A 16,388-nucleotide genomic window follows, 5' to 3' on the forward strand; every position below is an offset into this window, starting at 1 on the left:
AAAATTCAAACTGGTTTGATCTCTTTCTGGTTTCTTTGAACTATTACTAAATCTTTCTTAACTTCTGCTTGTTCATTAATTACCAAATACTTTTGTGTTTCTTTTATGTTTCTCCCCATACATCAATTACTTTTATCCAGCACTCACCTATTTGATTCAAATCTGTATAATTAAAATGGTGGAAAATGGTTCATAACTGCTTTAACTGTTCTCTCAGACTTCTACATACTCACAGTAAATATCTAAAATATCATTTTTATGATGTTTCTTTGATCAAAAACTTTACAGAGTCCTACTACCTTTGGAAGAAAATTCTCAAATGCTCAGTCTAGCATTCAGAAGCCCTTCTGATCTGAGTCTAACAATTATTCCCACTCTTAATGTGCCAGTTGGGGAACTCTCACAGATACAGTTTTGGAGGAAGAGTCCACAATTACTCAGAAATAATAAGGGTAAAAACAGAGTAACTTCAGATTGGCCAAAGTATTAAATTTGAGAAAAAATATAAAATTTTGGTAGTGTCAAATTCTTCATTTTTAGTAATTTCCAAGACCTTAATTAACAATATGCTAAAATAGTGCACTTCTGTGTAGAAAAATATATTGCATTAAAATAATTGCTAATGACATTCAAAAGACTGTTAATATGCTAAGTTAATACATTTTATGAACATATTTTATAAGTAACGACAAATCACAAACATTAATATTCTATGTGTTTATCTAATGTCCTCTGAAATCAGATCATTTTTGTAAAAAAAGCAATCAGAGCCTATCCATGTGCAGAAGAATTTGAAGAATATATTTTTGTTTATTATTTTAATTTAATTTATTTATATAATTTTATTATTATTATTTTAAATTTACAATATTTTCTAAAGTCCTTGATGGGTTTTACATTTTCTTTTTCTTGTGGAGACAGAGTCACATTCTGTCACACAGGCTGGAGTGCAGTGGCACGATCTCGGCTCATTGCAACCTCTGCTGCCAGGGTTCATATGATCCTCCCACCTCAACCTTCCGAGTAGCTGGGACTACAGGCGTGTGCCACCACGTACGGCTAATTTTTGCGTTTTTTTTGTTGTTGTTATTGAGAAGGGGTTTCACCATTTAGCCCAGGCTGGTCTGAAACTTCTGAGCTCAAACGATTCGCCCACCATAACCTCAGGTTTTAATTATTAACTGTTTCACATGCATGAATTAATTTGTGAGCTATTTCTAATAAGAAATGATTCATCAAGATTTTTGAATTGTTTATTCTTTTGTTTGTCATGAGGGCATTAAGGATATCATTAATTATATTAACTCAGATGAAAATAAATAATTTACAGGGTACTGTCAATGCCTTCATGCTTGTTGATTTGTTTAGGAGTGAGAAAAAAATATTTAGGTCAAGTAGGAGATAATGGTAATCATGTTAGCATATTGTTAAAATTTTAATCTTTAAGATATATACCTTTAGTTATGCATGTTTCTCATTTCCTTATGTTTAAGAAAATTAGTTTATTAATGATGTTGTTTTGGAAAAATAGCTGGGAAATATCATGGGAACACTTAAAAGAAAATATTGAAGCAATGTAACACATAATGGTGAAAGGTCATCAATTATAAAAATTAATATTCTTTAGTAAATAATAATGTTTCTTAAAAAAAATCATTATACATTTGCATCATGCCTGGAAATTTTAAGGCAGCATATATTGAGAAGTCACATTTTTAACTTCACTTCGCTTCTCACACTCCTCGTTGTAGACCCATATTACATGGATATTCTCTAGATTTTATTGCCTCAGCTATATATGTGAAGAGTTCATCATTGAAGGTTAAAATAATTGTAAGAGCCAGATTACAAGCCTACAGGTCAGACTGAGAATTTGGGATCCTTCTCTCACAGCAATAGATATCTATAAACTTTCTTAATCAGGGTAACTTAATCAAAGGCATAATTTTTAATAAGTAATATAAGTATGTAGGAATCAGTGGAAACATTAAAAACAGTATGGCAGGCAAATAAGTGCATGAAAAGATGTTGAACGTAATTAGCTAACAGTGATTTTCAAAATAATGAGATATCACTACGCACTTATTCAAAATGACAAATAAGTAAATAAATAATGACAATTCCAAATGCTAAGAAGGATGTAAAGAAACCAGATCAATCATCCATTGCTGGTGGAAACGGAAAATGATACAGCCATTTTGGAAAACATGTTGGCAATTTCTCACAAAATTAGATATAGAATTACTGTACAATCCAGTGTTGTACTTTTGGAAATTCATCCTAGGGAAATAAAAACTTACTTTGACATAAAAATCTGTATACAAATGTTTACAGTATCTTTATTTGTGATAGGAAAAACTGTAATCAGCCCTGACATCCTTCAACAAATTAATGGAGGTTAAACAAATTGTGGCACATACATATTATGGAATATTATTCAGTAATAAAAATAAACAAACTTGATAATACACCACAATCTGGATCCATCTACTGGGAATCATGCCAAGTGAAAAAAGCCAAATCCAAATTAAAAGGCACATACTGCATGTTTCTATTTATAAAACATTTTTGAAATGTGAAAACGTTATACATGAATGGCAGATGAATGGTTTCCAGGGCTTAGTGATACCACATTTGTTCTTAAAGGCAGTGGGTGTGGTTATAAAAAAGCAACACAAGGGATCTTTACGATATTGGGATTGTTTCGTAACTTGAGGTTGGTGGTAGATACACAAACTTGTACAAGTGACCAAATGGCATAGAATCTAATACACATACATATCCACATACACATTTACAAAGGAATACAAGAAAATAGGATTAAGATCTGTGGATTGATTGCATCAATGTCAAATGTTCTGGTTGTGATATTATACTATGGTTCTGTAAAATATTACCATGGTGAAAACTAGGTAAAGTTTATAAGAGTGGTCTGTATTGCTGTTACAATTACATGCAAATCCACAATTATCTCAATGCAATTTTTAATAAAAAACGCAATATCATTATTTCCTCATTTAGGCTACACAGATTTGAGACAAATAGATATAGTTGGATAAAAGGAAGTGATGCATTTTTGAAAATTAGAAGAATCACAAATGCGATTGATAAATCTTGGGCATGTAAAGGTTAAGATAGATTCCATTACAGTCTCAAAGCTTCAAGATAAATTATGTTAAAATAAACCAGAAAAGGGTCTAACGAGTTTGGCTGAGTGGTTTTATTCATGGTAAGTTTCATTGTTGATATTTTATTTTGTTTTGTTTTGTCACTGCTGTTGAGAATGGGGGTAATGTAAAAAATCAATTTTAAATATATTATTTTTATGCACAATACAATTAAAATGAAGAAGTTAACAGTTACAAGGCATAAACTAAAGCATGGCAGAGGAAGAATAATTGGAGATTTTCTACCCAAATCTTTATATTAAATAGTTTTTCTAAAAAAAAGTTTTCCGTTCCTGTTTGTACTACTGTTTGCATTTCTCTTTAGGGCCATACTTTGACTTACAAGATAATGTCAATGAAAAATAAAAGCGGTCATAACATTTTAACTTTTTGTTGACAAATGACTGAAATATAATATAAATTAGTAAAAATAAATTCTATAAAAACGCAAAAAAGTGTCAGCGTTTCATTATTTGTATCATCATGAATTGAACAGGCAATTGGAAAATTCTTTTTAAAAAGTATACTCGGAAATTTTAAAATAATTTCGTATTCTTACATACCTGACTGATAAAACAGATTTTTCTTAGTACAGATGGCTCATTAAAGCCAGGACTCTTTAGCTATGACTTACCAAATAAAAATCACTGATAGCTTAACGAGGAAAAATACAAATCTGTTTATTGTGTGTTTACCATAATTACTGCATTAAAGTATTTGAAGATCTTGTTGGGGAAATAATAAATGTACATAAAGAATGAAATTATGATACGAAGTAAATAATTGCCCAGTAAAATAATCAATGTGGATTTCAGAAAATACTACAAAAATACAATACAAAAGTTCTGAAAAAAGTATTAATTTAATTATCATTGTGTATCTTCTTTGATTCTTTATTAGACAACAGGCCTTGAGAAAGTAGGGATTATTCCTTAGAATTATTTGAGTCACATATAGCATCTTGAGCTAAAAAGAAACCCTTTGATGGCTAGAAATTAAATAAAATCAATTTTAAAATAATAAGCAAAATTAGGCTGGGCAAGGTGACTGACACCTGTAATCCCAGCACTTTGGGAGGCCAAGGCGGGCAGATCACCCAAGGTCGGGAGTTTGAGACCAGACTGACCAACATGGAGAAACCTTGTCTCTATTAAAAATGCAAAATTAGCCAGGCGTGGTGGTGCACGCCTGTGATCCCAGCTACTTGAGAGGCTGAGTCAGGAGAATCGCTTGAACTCAGGAGGCGGAGGTTGTGGTGCGACAAGATAGCTCCATTGCACTCCAGTCTGGCCAATAGAGTGAGACTCTCTCAATATAAATAAATAAATAAGCAAAACTATTATTCTAAAATGCTCTTTGAAATAAATATTCCACATTTTAGAATTAAACACAGTATATTCCTTTTGTCTGGAGAGAAGTTTCCATGTGTTACTCATGTTGATTTCTTCAGGGCCTAGCAAAGCCTAATATGTTATAGGTGTTCAATACATTCTTGTTGTTGAATCATATTCAGAAAATATTATACATAAAGATCAAAAGGGAATTAATATCTAATAGATACTCTCTACAAATAATAAATTCACTCTTTAAAAAGCTTTTAAATATGTGCACATATATGAGTAAAAATTAAGATTTTACTCTCATAGCTAGGAGGCAGTATGATATTGAAGTATTTTCATTTGCTATTAAAAATAATGCTTCAATCTACTTCAGTAATAAAAAAACAGTGGGTGATATTTCTTTTTCTCTAGAAATTATACAGGAAAAGTTTTAAAAGCAGCTTATTTCAGGTAAAACTTTGTAAAAGTCAACAGGAAATGATTAAATATTAGTCCTCTAAGTCATCTGATTGAGTTTTGGTGCGCCTGGCAGCTACCATTTAATACATATGTAAATGATAGAATATTGAAAAGCCTGAAGAAAAACCAGTTGCTGAACGTGCCAACATCCTAAAACTGAGTAGAATTTACAGTTTTTTTTTTAAATGGGATTTTTCATTTGTAGAGTTGTCAAAGCAGTCAAGCATAGTTTGAGATTTCATTTACGGCTTTGTTCCCAGAGTTGGTAGACCACATAAGCGATATTTATTACCAATTGTACCTAAATAGAATCAAGTCTTGTTAACATGGCTAACTTATATAGCATACCTTTTTTCCTAAATCCCTTTTAGTTTCAAGGTGCAGAATTAAATAATACATTACTAATATTATGAGAATTTTCAGACTAATATCACATGTTCCTATTAAAACTAGTAGGAAAGAAAATTTTCTGAATATCATTAGAAGCTCAAATTTCAGTAGCTTCAGTTAAACTTCACTCATAGATTTTCCTTTGTGTAGAAAACATTGATAATTTTTTACAATAGCACCCTTTTCTGTATAAAATTCAGTGAAACAACACTCAGAAAGCTATTTTAAAGGAATAAAAATTATTTTTAAATAATTCACTTAAATATGCTTTAAAAAGAAGATCTTGATTTTCGAAGGGGATGTATAATATAGTTTTATTCACATTTTAATTTAATAGCTCTTCTGATTCTTATAAAGTAAATTCATAACTAAATTATTATTTTGTTGATTTTTGAAAAAAGAAAACATGCATTTTATTTTCTTTATTTTAAAATTACTAATTCTTATGTAACTTGGCTTAAAGCAAATACACACACACACAGACACACATATATACTTCTGACATTTCACAATACTGTGTATTTCCTCACAAATAACTTTAATAGCATCTATTACTGTCTTTGAATTCTTCCTTCAATGTGTTTAGGGCAAGTAAGTAACATAAATATTTTGTTGTAATTAAAGGAAAATATTTTATGCTATTTTATAGAGAAAAAAGTGATTCAAAATGGGTTCTCCAAAAAATATTCCCAGATTCTCCATTTAAAGACAGTGCCAGAGATTTAATATATTTTATGAGATCGGATTGGTTCCTGAGAGCACCATTTTCTTGCCAAACTCAATGCTCAAGAAAGCTCCCTGTGGAATTTTCAAAGAAAGACTAAGCTTAGTAGCCTAGTTCAATAAAACGACTAAAAAAGTAAATGGCAATAATTCAATAAAATATGGCAGCAGTGGAAAGAAAGTCTTTAAAAGCAAGTTTAAACATTTTTAAAGTATCTCCTGAAGTACCATCTCCCAGAAGACTGAATGCAATGAGGAGCACGGACCAACGTGTTAACCTGCCGACCTACCATAATAGCATGACAGATGCTTCCTACCTGAAGGGGTCATGCCTGGGAGAGAGAGAGGGAGAGTGAGACTGACAGAGTGCCCAGGGAGGGTATTGATCCACTGACTCTTTTCTGGTAACCATTACTGAGACATGAGTTGACAGTAATTAAAATGACTTACACACTGGGGTAGTTTCAAACTCAAATCTTCGACTGAAGACACCATAGCCTGCTGCTGTACGTGCTCGAATTTGGAAGACATAAACTGAAGCTGGTTTCAAGCCTTCTGCAGTAATAGTTGTCTCTTTAGATTTGATAATCGTGTAGCTGGTCTCCTGGTCCTTGGGATGTGCATGCACATACAATAAAAAAGGCAGCATATAAATTACTAATGGCAGCAAAATTTAGAACCATAGATCAGAAAGTGAATCAGAAACCAAAGGACTCTATTAGTACAAATATAATATTTTAGAAAAAAATCCTACACATCCTAGGTGTGCTATTTACATAGAATATTAAAGTCCTTTCTAGAACGCAGGGTGGTGGGCGACATACTGTCCACCCATCCAGAATACATGTCTTTGGCAGTAATACATTTCTAAAACTTTGAAAACATAATGTTGTAGGAGACTGATTATTTTACAGACTCTATTTTAGTATTGTTATTTTTGTGCTTTTTTTCCTCCAATATAGTTAATCGGAGCATATCTAACATACTGCCTATTCATACAGAAAGTTAACAATATCTCCCATTCTGTGAGGTAAGATTTATGCTTTAACTCATTAGTGAATTCAATTTCTAACTGTATTTAGTTCTTAAGGTAAGAAATTAGTACTTCACTGGTGAAATTTAATTTCAATTCACTAAGTCTAAATAGAAAGCATTAAAGAAAAATGCAGATAAGCAAAGCGTTTTTATTTATCTTTGAAAATGTCCTGATTTGGAGGGGCTAGGCTAATGGAGATGTAGTAGGAAAAAAATTACTGGAAAGATAGTTTTGGGAACTGAAACAAAGAGGAACTTTTTATTTTGAGGCCAACAAAAGTTTAGACTAACCATCCATAACTCCTCATTATCTCTGTGAAGTTACCACCAACTTTACCATGGATAGTGAAATCACATACTGAAATATAGCGGGTCCATTATTGCTTTTATATTCAGTTTCCTTATCGGTAAAACTGGGGTAGAGACTTGCCTGGGTTTCCTCACAGAGATGTTGTAAAAATGCAACAGGTAATGTATGTGAAAATGGTTAATAAACTATAATATATGTTTTAATCTTCATAATTATTTTAAATATTTGTAATTCTTTCTAATATGTAATGTCAAAGTTAACTACCACTAATACTATCTAAAATATACAATCTATAAACATTTTTCTTTTAAAGCAATTTACCATTCCTCTTGTAATATGTTTAAACATATAAAATTATCTTAGAGTTAAGCAGGTCCAAAATTCTCTCTAAATAGGTATGGTGTGATTTATAAATCAAATAGCACATTTTCTGACTCATCCTAGGCAAATGATTGATCTTTAATTTTTTAAACTGCAAATTAATTTAATTATCTAAACTTTCATGTATTTAGGAAATTTTATTAAAGTTGAGCCAAGGATTCAAAGTAGGTAATTAAATCTTATAAAATTTTACCTAATAATACCAGTAAATTTCTTCATTGACAAACGTGTATTGCTCTTCCCTTTTCCACTCTATTACCCCTTCTGTATGCTAGGATCACAGCAGTAAAAAGCAAATAATTTCTTAATGTGTTCCTTTTAACAATTGTAAACAGCTTCTATAAACTATGAGAGTTACTAACTTTTCTGAGAATGCACAGGTTCTTGATGGAATGAACCTGATAATATTATTTATTATTTCTCCATATTATTGAAAAATATTATTTTCCCACATTGTTTAAAAGCAACATTTCTCAATAATATTCTACTTTCCGGTTTGGCTATGATTGCAGTAGTAACTCTCAGTAAGTTAAATGTCTGTTTGCTGATATTTGTTTAAAGAAAATTTAACTTAAAGAAAAAATCTAGTCAAAATTTAAGTATAAAATTCTGACAGACTTTATATAATTTTCATTTTTACATAAAAGATTAATGTTTATAATATAAACAATTAAAAGAAGGCATCAATGACAGCATTAGAATTCCAGCCATATTATTAAGTAGATGAGAAAATGTGGGTAAACAACTCTGAACCTCAGTTTTTTTCTTCCTTAAAATGGAGATAAAATTATTTATCAAGGATATTGGAAGGAGATAGAGATAAAAATACTACATGTACCACCAAGCATAATCTCTACAAAATAGGTTCTATGCAGAATGGATTACTCTTAACTCTACAGCATGATGGTAAGTTCTCCCATTGAAAAGTAAAAAACAAAACAATTTTTAAAAGCTTCCACAGTTGTAAACACTAACTATTGAAGGTACAATGAATACATTTTGTAAAAATATTAGGAATTGATACTTTTTGCCAAAAAGGAAAAATATACAAGGAAACTGGACTGCCGCTCCTTGAAATAATGTGTGATCTAATATCAACTGCGCAACATTCTGTCTGATTTAACAGTTAACGTTATGGATGTCTCAGTTGTTCCTTAGCTAGAGTTTAATGTACATTGGCTCTCTCTGAGTTTGCCGTACATAACTTATTGAAGAAAATTTAGGGAAGCGTATATCTAGTGGATCAAAACCAACGAATACACATTGTGAATCATCTAAGCATCTTCCAAAATTTAATTATGTTTCATTCCTTTAAATCACTCTCATATTGTAATTTTCTACATATCACAAACTGCATGTAAAGATTGTCAACACCCACAATTGCCCTGCTGCCAAGTCCTTGGTCAGGGCGGTGACTTTTGCTGCCTTCGTGCCCCAGCTGAGCAAATGAGCTACATTCCCCAGCTGCTTAGCAAACACTGTTCACATGCAGTGAGGGGAGGGCCTCAGCAGAAGGAGCCAGCTGGCAAACACCCTGCCAAGGGGCAGCTTCCCTTTGCCTCTGCCTTTAATTAAGAGATGGCAATGAGCCCATCATCACACGGGAGCAGAGAAGCCCAATGACCTCTATTAGAGCAGGGCAATCAGAGGCAGAAATGCCAGCTGGCAAATGCATGTGCCCTGGAAAGCTCTGCCACCTGTGTCTGGCCAAAAGCCATCCCATAAATGGTGGTGTCATTCTGAAAGCTCAAAATGAGCTCTGAAAACCTATCAGGACCCCTACCTCAATACATGGTATAAAAACTCATAATCCATTTTTTTATAAATGAAAGTCTTAAAAAATCTTTGTAAGTATAATGTAGATATGCTCAAATATTTGGCTCACACACAATGGCCCAGGAATTAATACTTTTATTTTAAAAAGGAAAACACTGACCAAAATAAACTAATCACTTCCACCAATATATTATATGAAGATTTTGCTGCTTTTAATGAATGTCAATAGGCAACTTATTATTAATTTATTGGAAATATGTTGAGACACCTTTTCCCAAGTCATTTTTTCTTAATTTGAGTTACACAGATCATATAATGGAATACTACAGCATTGAATTTGAACTATTAAATATAAGACCAAATCATACTGAAATAAATGTAACTCAAAAAAATTAAACTATAAAGAAAATAATATCACAATGTGGATAAATATTTAATAGAAACTCCTCCCTACCACTTGTTGAATAACTCTTTGTTGTAACAGAAGCAGCAACTTTTTTAAAAAAGATAAATTCTTGTTAATATTGAATATTACATATATAATGAAACTAATGCATATGCTGGGAAGTGGTCACAAAAATATCAAAAGTTATTCATAAGGGTAAAAAATAGGATGCTTTCCTCAAGGACAAAAAGAAAGCCAGTATTAATCCAGCTGGTTGATTCAGAGATAAAAGAAAATGTAAGTACTTGTTAAACTTTTATTCTCCCAGCTGTTAACTCTTATTGCATCTAAGATAGTCAAATATACAGTTTTTGGTGATTGGATGTTTTACAATTCTATTTTGCATTTTATCTTCTTTTAAAATCAACTTTCATCACAATGAAAATTGAGAAACAATGTTCACAACAGAATTCAGCATGTGTTAATATATATTTATATAACTCTCCATAGCTTTGCATCCGTGTAGAGTAACAAAGGTTACAAAAACTTGAATAAGAAATATAAACCTTAATTTTACAAATTGTTTTTTGATACAGCCTATGTTTAAATTGTAGACCTCTGGAATTTGCAATGCTGTTTTTTACTACTAATCTCACGGGAACAGTAATCAGTGAGAAGGTTTAATGTCACTACATTCCACTTGATTAACTACAGTTTTGTTGACAATAAACAGTGTTAACCATATCCCAACATAACTTTGTCTCAGAGGTATTCTCTAAGAGCATTCTTGGTGAATAATGTATTTAATAACCTATTTTTGAAATATGTGTCATCATTTATGTTTCCTAATTATCTGATAGTTGTATTTAATACTACCAGTAAGACATTCCTAGAAAGATGACTATTTCAAAAATCGTTGACTATTTATCTACTAGTAAAATCAATATAGGAACATTGTAGAAACATTAAAAACCTGTAAATATGTAGATAGCCTTTCTCCATCCCTCCCCATTGTTTTATTCTTTGTTGTATTTTTACACAGGCAATTGTAGAATCAATGAATGAAAGAAGAAAATTTATTTTTAAATTTTGTAACTGTGACAAATTAACATTCAATACACCTACCTAAACTCTTCTTTTTTTCCTTCAAGACTGAGTTTTGCTTTTGTTGCCCAGACTGGAGTGCAATGGCGCAATCTTGGCTCACTGCAACCTCCGCTTTCTGGGTTCAAGCGATTCTCCTGCCTCATCCTCCTGAGCAGCTGGGATTACAGGTGCCCATCACCACACCCAGCTAATTTTTTGTATTTTTAGTATAGACAGGGTTTCATTATGTTGGGCAGGCTGGTCTCGAACTACTGACCTCAGGCCTCAGCCTTGCAAAGTGCTGGAATTACAGGCGTGAGCCACTGCACCGGCCCTAAACTCTTTTATCTTTGCATGTATATATATATATATATAGTTGCACTTTTCAGTAATTGTCATTAATAGGACATTAGCATTTTTCATGACGGTGAGGAGAACCATTTATTCTCCCTCTCTTTTCCAATGCCCTAGCTTGGGCAAGTTCTTAGGTATTGTAAAGTAAGATTTTGTACTTCCTACCATCCCGTTTACTCTTCCAGAAAAAAAGAAGGAGTGATGTCTCTGTGAGTCTGGAAAAGCAGTTGAGTAGTGTGGCTCAGTCCTTCTCTTGTTTTTTGGGATCTGCATGTCTGCATTCGTTACATGTTCATTTCTATTCCTACCTCTATAGCACCAATATTTCTGGCTCAGGCTCTCCAACCCACTTCTCAAAGGCTGGTTTGGGTACCCATCTATCTGTAGCTCCTCTTTTAGAACTCAGGTTGTCCTAAGGTGTGTATGCCATTCAGATCCAGCCAGTAGAAAAATCACAGATGAATGGGGCGGGAGTAGTAGGAAGACTCATGGTGGCTACATGTCTAAGCCACATTCTCCAGCCCAGTTTTAGAAATTAGAAGCTTTTTCAGCTTCCATCTGTTTGACTCTTTCATCAACAGCTCACTTGCTTGTCAATTCAGAAAAGAGGAAAAGAGTTTATTACAACCTTGAGACCTCGATAGCTATGACGGTAAAATGTTTAAAAGTGGCTGTAAGAGACTCAGAGAACAAGGGGAAATCAAGAAAATATAGGGAACGTGATGCATACATTTTTTATTTTTTACCTGAAATTTAAACATAAATTTTATACTACAGTGCCAGATGTTTGCTAAGAGTCTTTAAAAAATGTATGTGATCTACGTGTCTCATCTTTTTTCCTATCTCCTTAACAGTACAGGTGTTACATGGAGTTACTGGCCATAAGCACCCATGATTTCTCTGTTAGCACACTGCAGTCACTACTAAAAGTCTATAGCTTAAGTATTTGTAACCCTTTCAAATGTCCTATGACTTCATCTTTTAATGCTGTGCAACTCAGTTAAGCCAATATTAGACTATATGGCTATATCTAAGCAGTGTAAACTATTTGGCAGCAGCAGAACATGAATAGAGAGCTCCCTGTACACTTCTAGAATCCATAATTATGACTGCAGAATCAATTGTCATTGATTTATACATAAAATTGCAACATACTCTTCTGCAAATTGGATAACTGCAGTTGCTAAAATGAAAAAAAAAAAAAAAGAAAGTGAGGACATTTTTTATTCTGTTAGTCTTACCTTTTCAAAATACTTGATTTCATACTCCAGGATGATTCCATTGGGGCGATCTGGCTCTTGCCAAGACAAAGAGATGCTGTTTTTTGCAATTTTCCCTTTTTTCACATTGGTGACTGGAGATGGAGCTGAAAAGTAGTTTAAATAAGGAGCAGTGTGATTAATAAGGCCCTAAAAGTAAACCTGTTATGTGTATTATGTATATTGGCATTTTGAGAACGTAGCAATATAAAAAAAATCCCAATTAAATTTTAGTTTCTCTACATAAGGTTTAAAGATTGTGAAGATTTTTTACAAATATAAATCAGCTAAATATCCCCAGGATTTTTTCATAATAAAACTGTATTTTAATTCTATATTTTTTCCAAGTCGTTTAGAAACATAAATTATTTTATTTTATATTTTATAGAATAAAGATATTCCTGATTTTTTATATATCTTCTACATTTCTAAAAGGTATGAGCTCTGTATGACATATCCCATTATGCTAATAGATATATGTTTATATTACAGCATTTGCACAACACCAACTCTCTTATAATTTATTACTTTTGAAATTACATGGATCCTAAAATCATTAATAAATGTATATATTAAATATGGGCAGGTTCCTTAAGAAACATGCCACCAAAGATATTGGTGGCATACTATTAAAATAATAGCAAATAAAATGAACTTTTTTTATTCTCATTTTTCTCATATATTTCCTTGGAAATCATAATCACTTCTGGTGATCATCACAATTTAATATAGGGTCTATGAAACCACTACTTGTCTAATGAAAATAGGACTTAGATATCTGCTCTTTTGGGTGTGTCTGGATATTTTGAGTTTGCAAAACATCTGAATATTTGAGTCAAAGTTCTTTTTATCAATCTGCTGATATTTGTATAGATAACATGTCTGAAAGACATGGCAACATAGAATAGTAATCTATGGGCCTCCTAGTTCACTGTAGTGTTTATTGAAAAGTACTAACATTACTGAAATAGAAACAACAGAGGATTAAGTAGACAATGAAGTTTTGAATATATTTTGTTGAGTAGTGAATATCTGTATGAATTATCTTGAATCATGAATTATGCTCAATTTCCCATTATCACTATGTATGTTGCATAACACAACAGTAAAAATCCCAGAGAAAGACTAAGTCTTCAAAGTTCTTCACTCACTTTACTATAGTAAAATCATTTTTTTAGATTTACCTATTTCTTGTAGATAGCTGTCAGTTTTTACCTAATGAATTGATGGTATTACCACCTTGTTACTCATAAATTATATTTAATATGTATGCTTTATGAAGGCAGGAATTGATTTGGTTTAGTTCACTGCTACATTTCTAAGATGAGAAAGCTGTTTAGCATATAGAAATGTAATGAATATTTGTTGAATGAATTGATGGATGGATGGATGAATGAATGGCAAATACATACATAATTATGTATCATTCAAAACTGAATTTGTCTCATCATAGGTGCACATACTAGGATAATATTAGTCTGGGATTTGTGCTTCATTTTAAAACTTAATCAGTTCTTCAATAAAATAATCATGTGTGGGTAAAGACAACAAATAAATACCAACACAGAAACAGCCTAAAGTGGAATACTTTTTTACTTGCATTCATCAAAGTTAAGCATAAATTATTTCACTTTCAAACACTTAGTTAACAAACGCCAGTGTTTTCCAAACTCAGTTCAGTAGCTAAGAATATGCTTTAAAATACTGGTTTAGAATGAGGGGAGAAGACCATTTCTGAGCTCAGAATAGGTCAGGGATAATTTCCTCTGTGACAAGAGCATCTTTGCATCTTCGGGGTAAAGCTGATGAAAGTGGGGATGCTGACAGCTCCTGGGGACATAATGATGATGCACAAATTGTGAATGGCAGCAATCCTACACCACTGCAAGTATTATGCACATTAAAATAACTGTAACCAGGTTTGTCAGCATCAAGGAGCATGCTCAATTTATCTTATTTGTCTCCCTCGCTGATACCTTTTGCTCATTCTCTGCCTGCTCAACCTTTTAAGTCTGGTATCAAATGAGAATGATGACTTAGAGCATTTATGCTGGTGGAATTTTGATGGGTGATGTCAAATCATAGAACTATAACTGTCCCTGTATAAGGATAGAAAAAAATACCAAGGAAATCAAGTTGTGAAGAGTATAAAATAATTTCCGAAACTTCTGAGTTGTAGCTTTCAGATATGTGGAAATATTCCAAATTCTTTCCATATTGTAGCTTCTGTGTTAGAGCTAACTTTTGTATACTAGTATGATATGCAAAATTGAGATACTTTAGGCTACCACAGTTCCCATTATGAACTGATTGCCTTGTCTGTTTCAAATTTTTAAAGTCTTAAATTTAGAATAGTTTTATTTTTACAGAAAAATAATAGCATTCCCACATACCTTACATCTACTGTCGCCTATTAGAAATATATTACATTAACACATTATGTCTGTCACAATTAATTAACAAATGCTAGTAGATTATTAATTAAAGTCCACAGTTTATTCAGATTTTCTTAGTCTTTAATTAATGTCCTTTTTCTGTCCTGAGATTCCATGCAGCAAACCACATTAATTCAGTCATCATGTTTTCTTAGGCTCCTCTTGGTTATGGCAGTTTTTCAAAGTTTCCTTGATTTGATGACCTTGACAGTTTTGGAGCACACTGGTCAGGTATTTTGTAAACTGTCTCTCAATTGGGATTAATTTAATGTTTTTTCATAATTAAAATGGGGTTGTGGGTTTTTTGGGATGACCACAAAGGTAAATTGCCAATCCTATTACATCATATTGAAGGTACACACTATCAACATATCATCACCGTTATGTTAACCTTGATTTCCTGAGTGATGTGGTGTTTACTGTTTCTCCACTATAACATTTTTTTCCCCAGCATTCAATATTGTACTTTTTGGAAGAAAGTCACTATTCGCAGCCCACATTTAAGGAGTGGGAATTTATAATTCGCTTTCTTTTTTTTTTTTGAGACAGAGTCTTGCTCTGTCGCCCAGACTGGAGTGCAGTGGCACAATCTTGACTCACTGCAAGCTCCGCCTCCCGGGTTCAAGCCATTCTCCTGCCTCAGCCTCTCCAAGTAGCTGGGACTACAGGCGCCCGCCACCATGCCCGGCTAATTTTTTTGTATTTTTAGTAGAGACAGGGTTTCACTGTGGTCTTGATCTCCTGACCTCGTGATCCGCCCGCCTCGGCCTCCCAAAGTGCTGGGATTACAAGCGTGAGCCACCGCGCCCAGCCTATAATTCGCTTTCTTGATGGTGGAATATCTACTTAAATTATTAGAAATTCTTCTGCATGGGAAATTTGTCTATTTTTCTTCATTTTTAAAATTATGTAATTATTTATATCAGCATGACATGGATATTTTTATACCTTGGTTTACAGTGGAATACTTTATTTTATTACTTAATTTGCTAATGCTTTGGCCATTGGAAGCTCTTTCAGAGCTGCTATGTCTCTTTGATATACCCCCATCATTATGGGTTTGTCTGTTTTTTTTTTTTTTCTATATTATTTTCTTACCTTCTGGGACTAAAAGACCAGATACTCTAGGCTCATCTTGCTTATTCACTGCTCCAGTCCTAGAGTCATTCATTTCCTTAAGGAGCACTGGTTTCCTTTATTAGAAAAGGCATTAGAAACCAAGATCTGGGTGTTGAGTGTGTTTCTTGCCACTGAGATGCCATTGCTTCTAAGCCCTCTAACTGACAGA

General features: G+C 32.8%; 1 protein-coding gene across 3 annotated transcripts in view; it reads right to left on the reverse strand.

The window, feature by feature from the left end:
- EPHA5 (EPH receptor A5) overlaps window positions 1-16,388 on the reverse strand; it is a 359,799-nt gene that overhangs the window by 85,791 nt on the left and 257,620 nt on the right. For all 3 annotated transcript variants that reach the window (XM_058434651.1, XM_058434648.1, XM_032151809.2), the window contains 2 exons: window positions 12,648-12,772; window positions 6,530-6,689 (listed from right to left, as the gene is read on the reverse strand). In XM_058434651.1, coding sequence (XP_058290634.1) covers window positions 6,530-6,689; window positions 12,648-12,772 — 285 coding nt within the window. The remainder of the gene's footprint in view (window positions 1-6,529; window positions 6,690-12,647; window positions 12,773-16,388) is intronic.

Source organism: Hylobates moloch, unplaced genomic scaffold (genome assembly GCF_009828535.3).
Source record: "Hylobates moloch isolate HMO894 unplaced genomic scaffold, HMol_V3 SCAFFOLD_2, whole genome shotgun sequence".
NCBI classification, from domain to species: Eukaryota; Metazoa; Chordata; class Mammalia; order Primates; family Hylobatidae; genus Hylobates; species Hylobates moloch.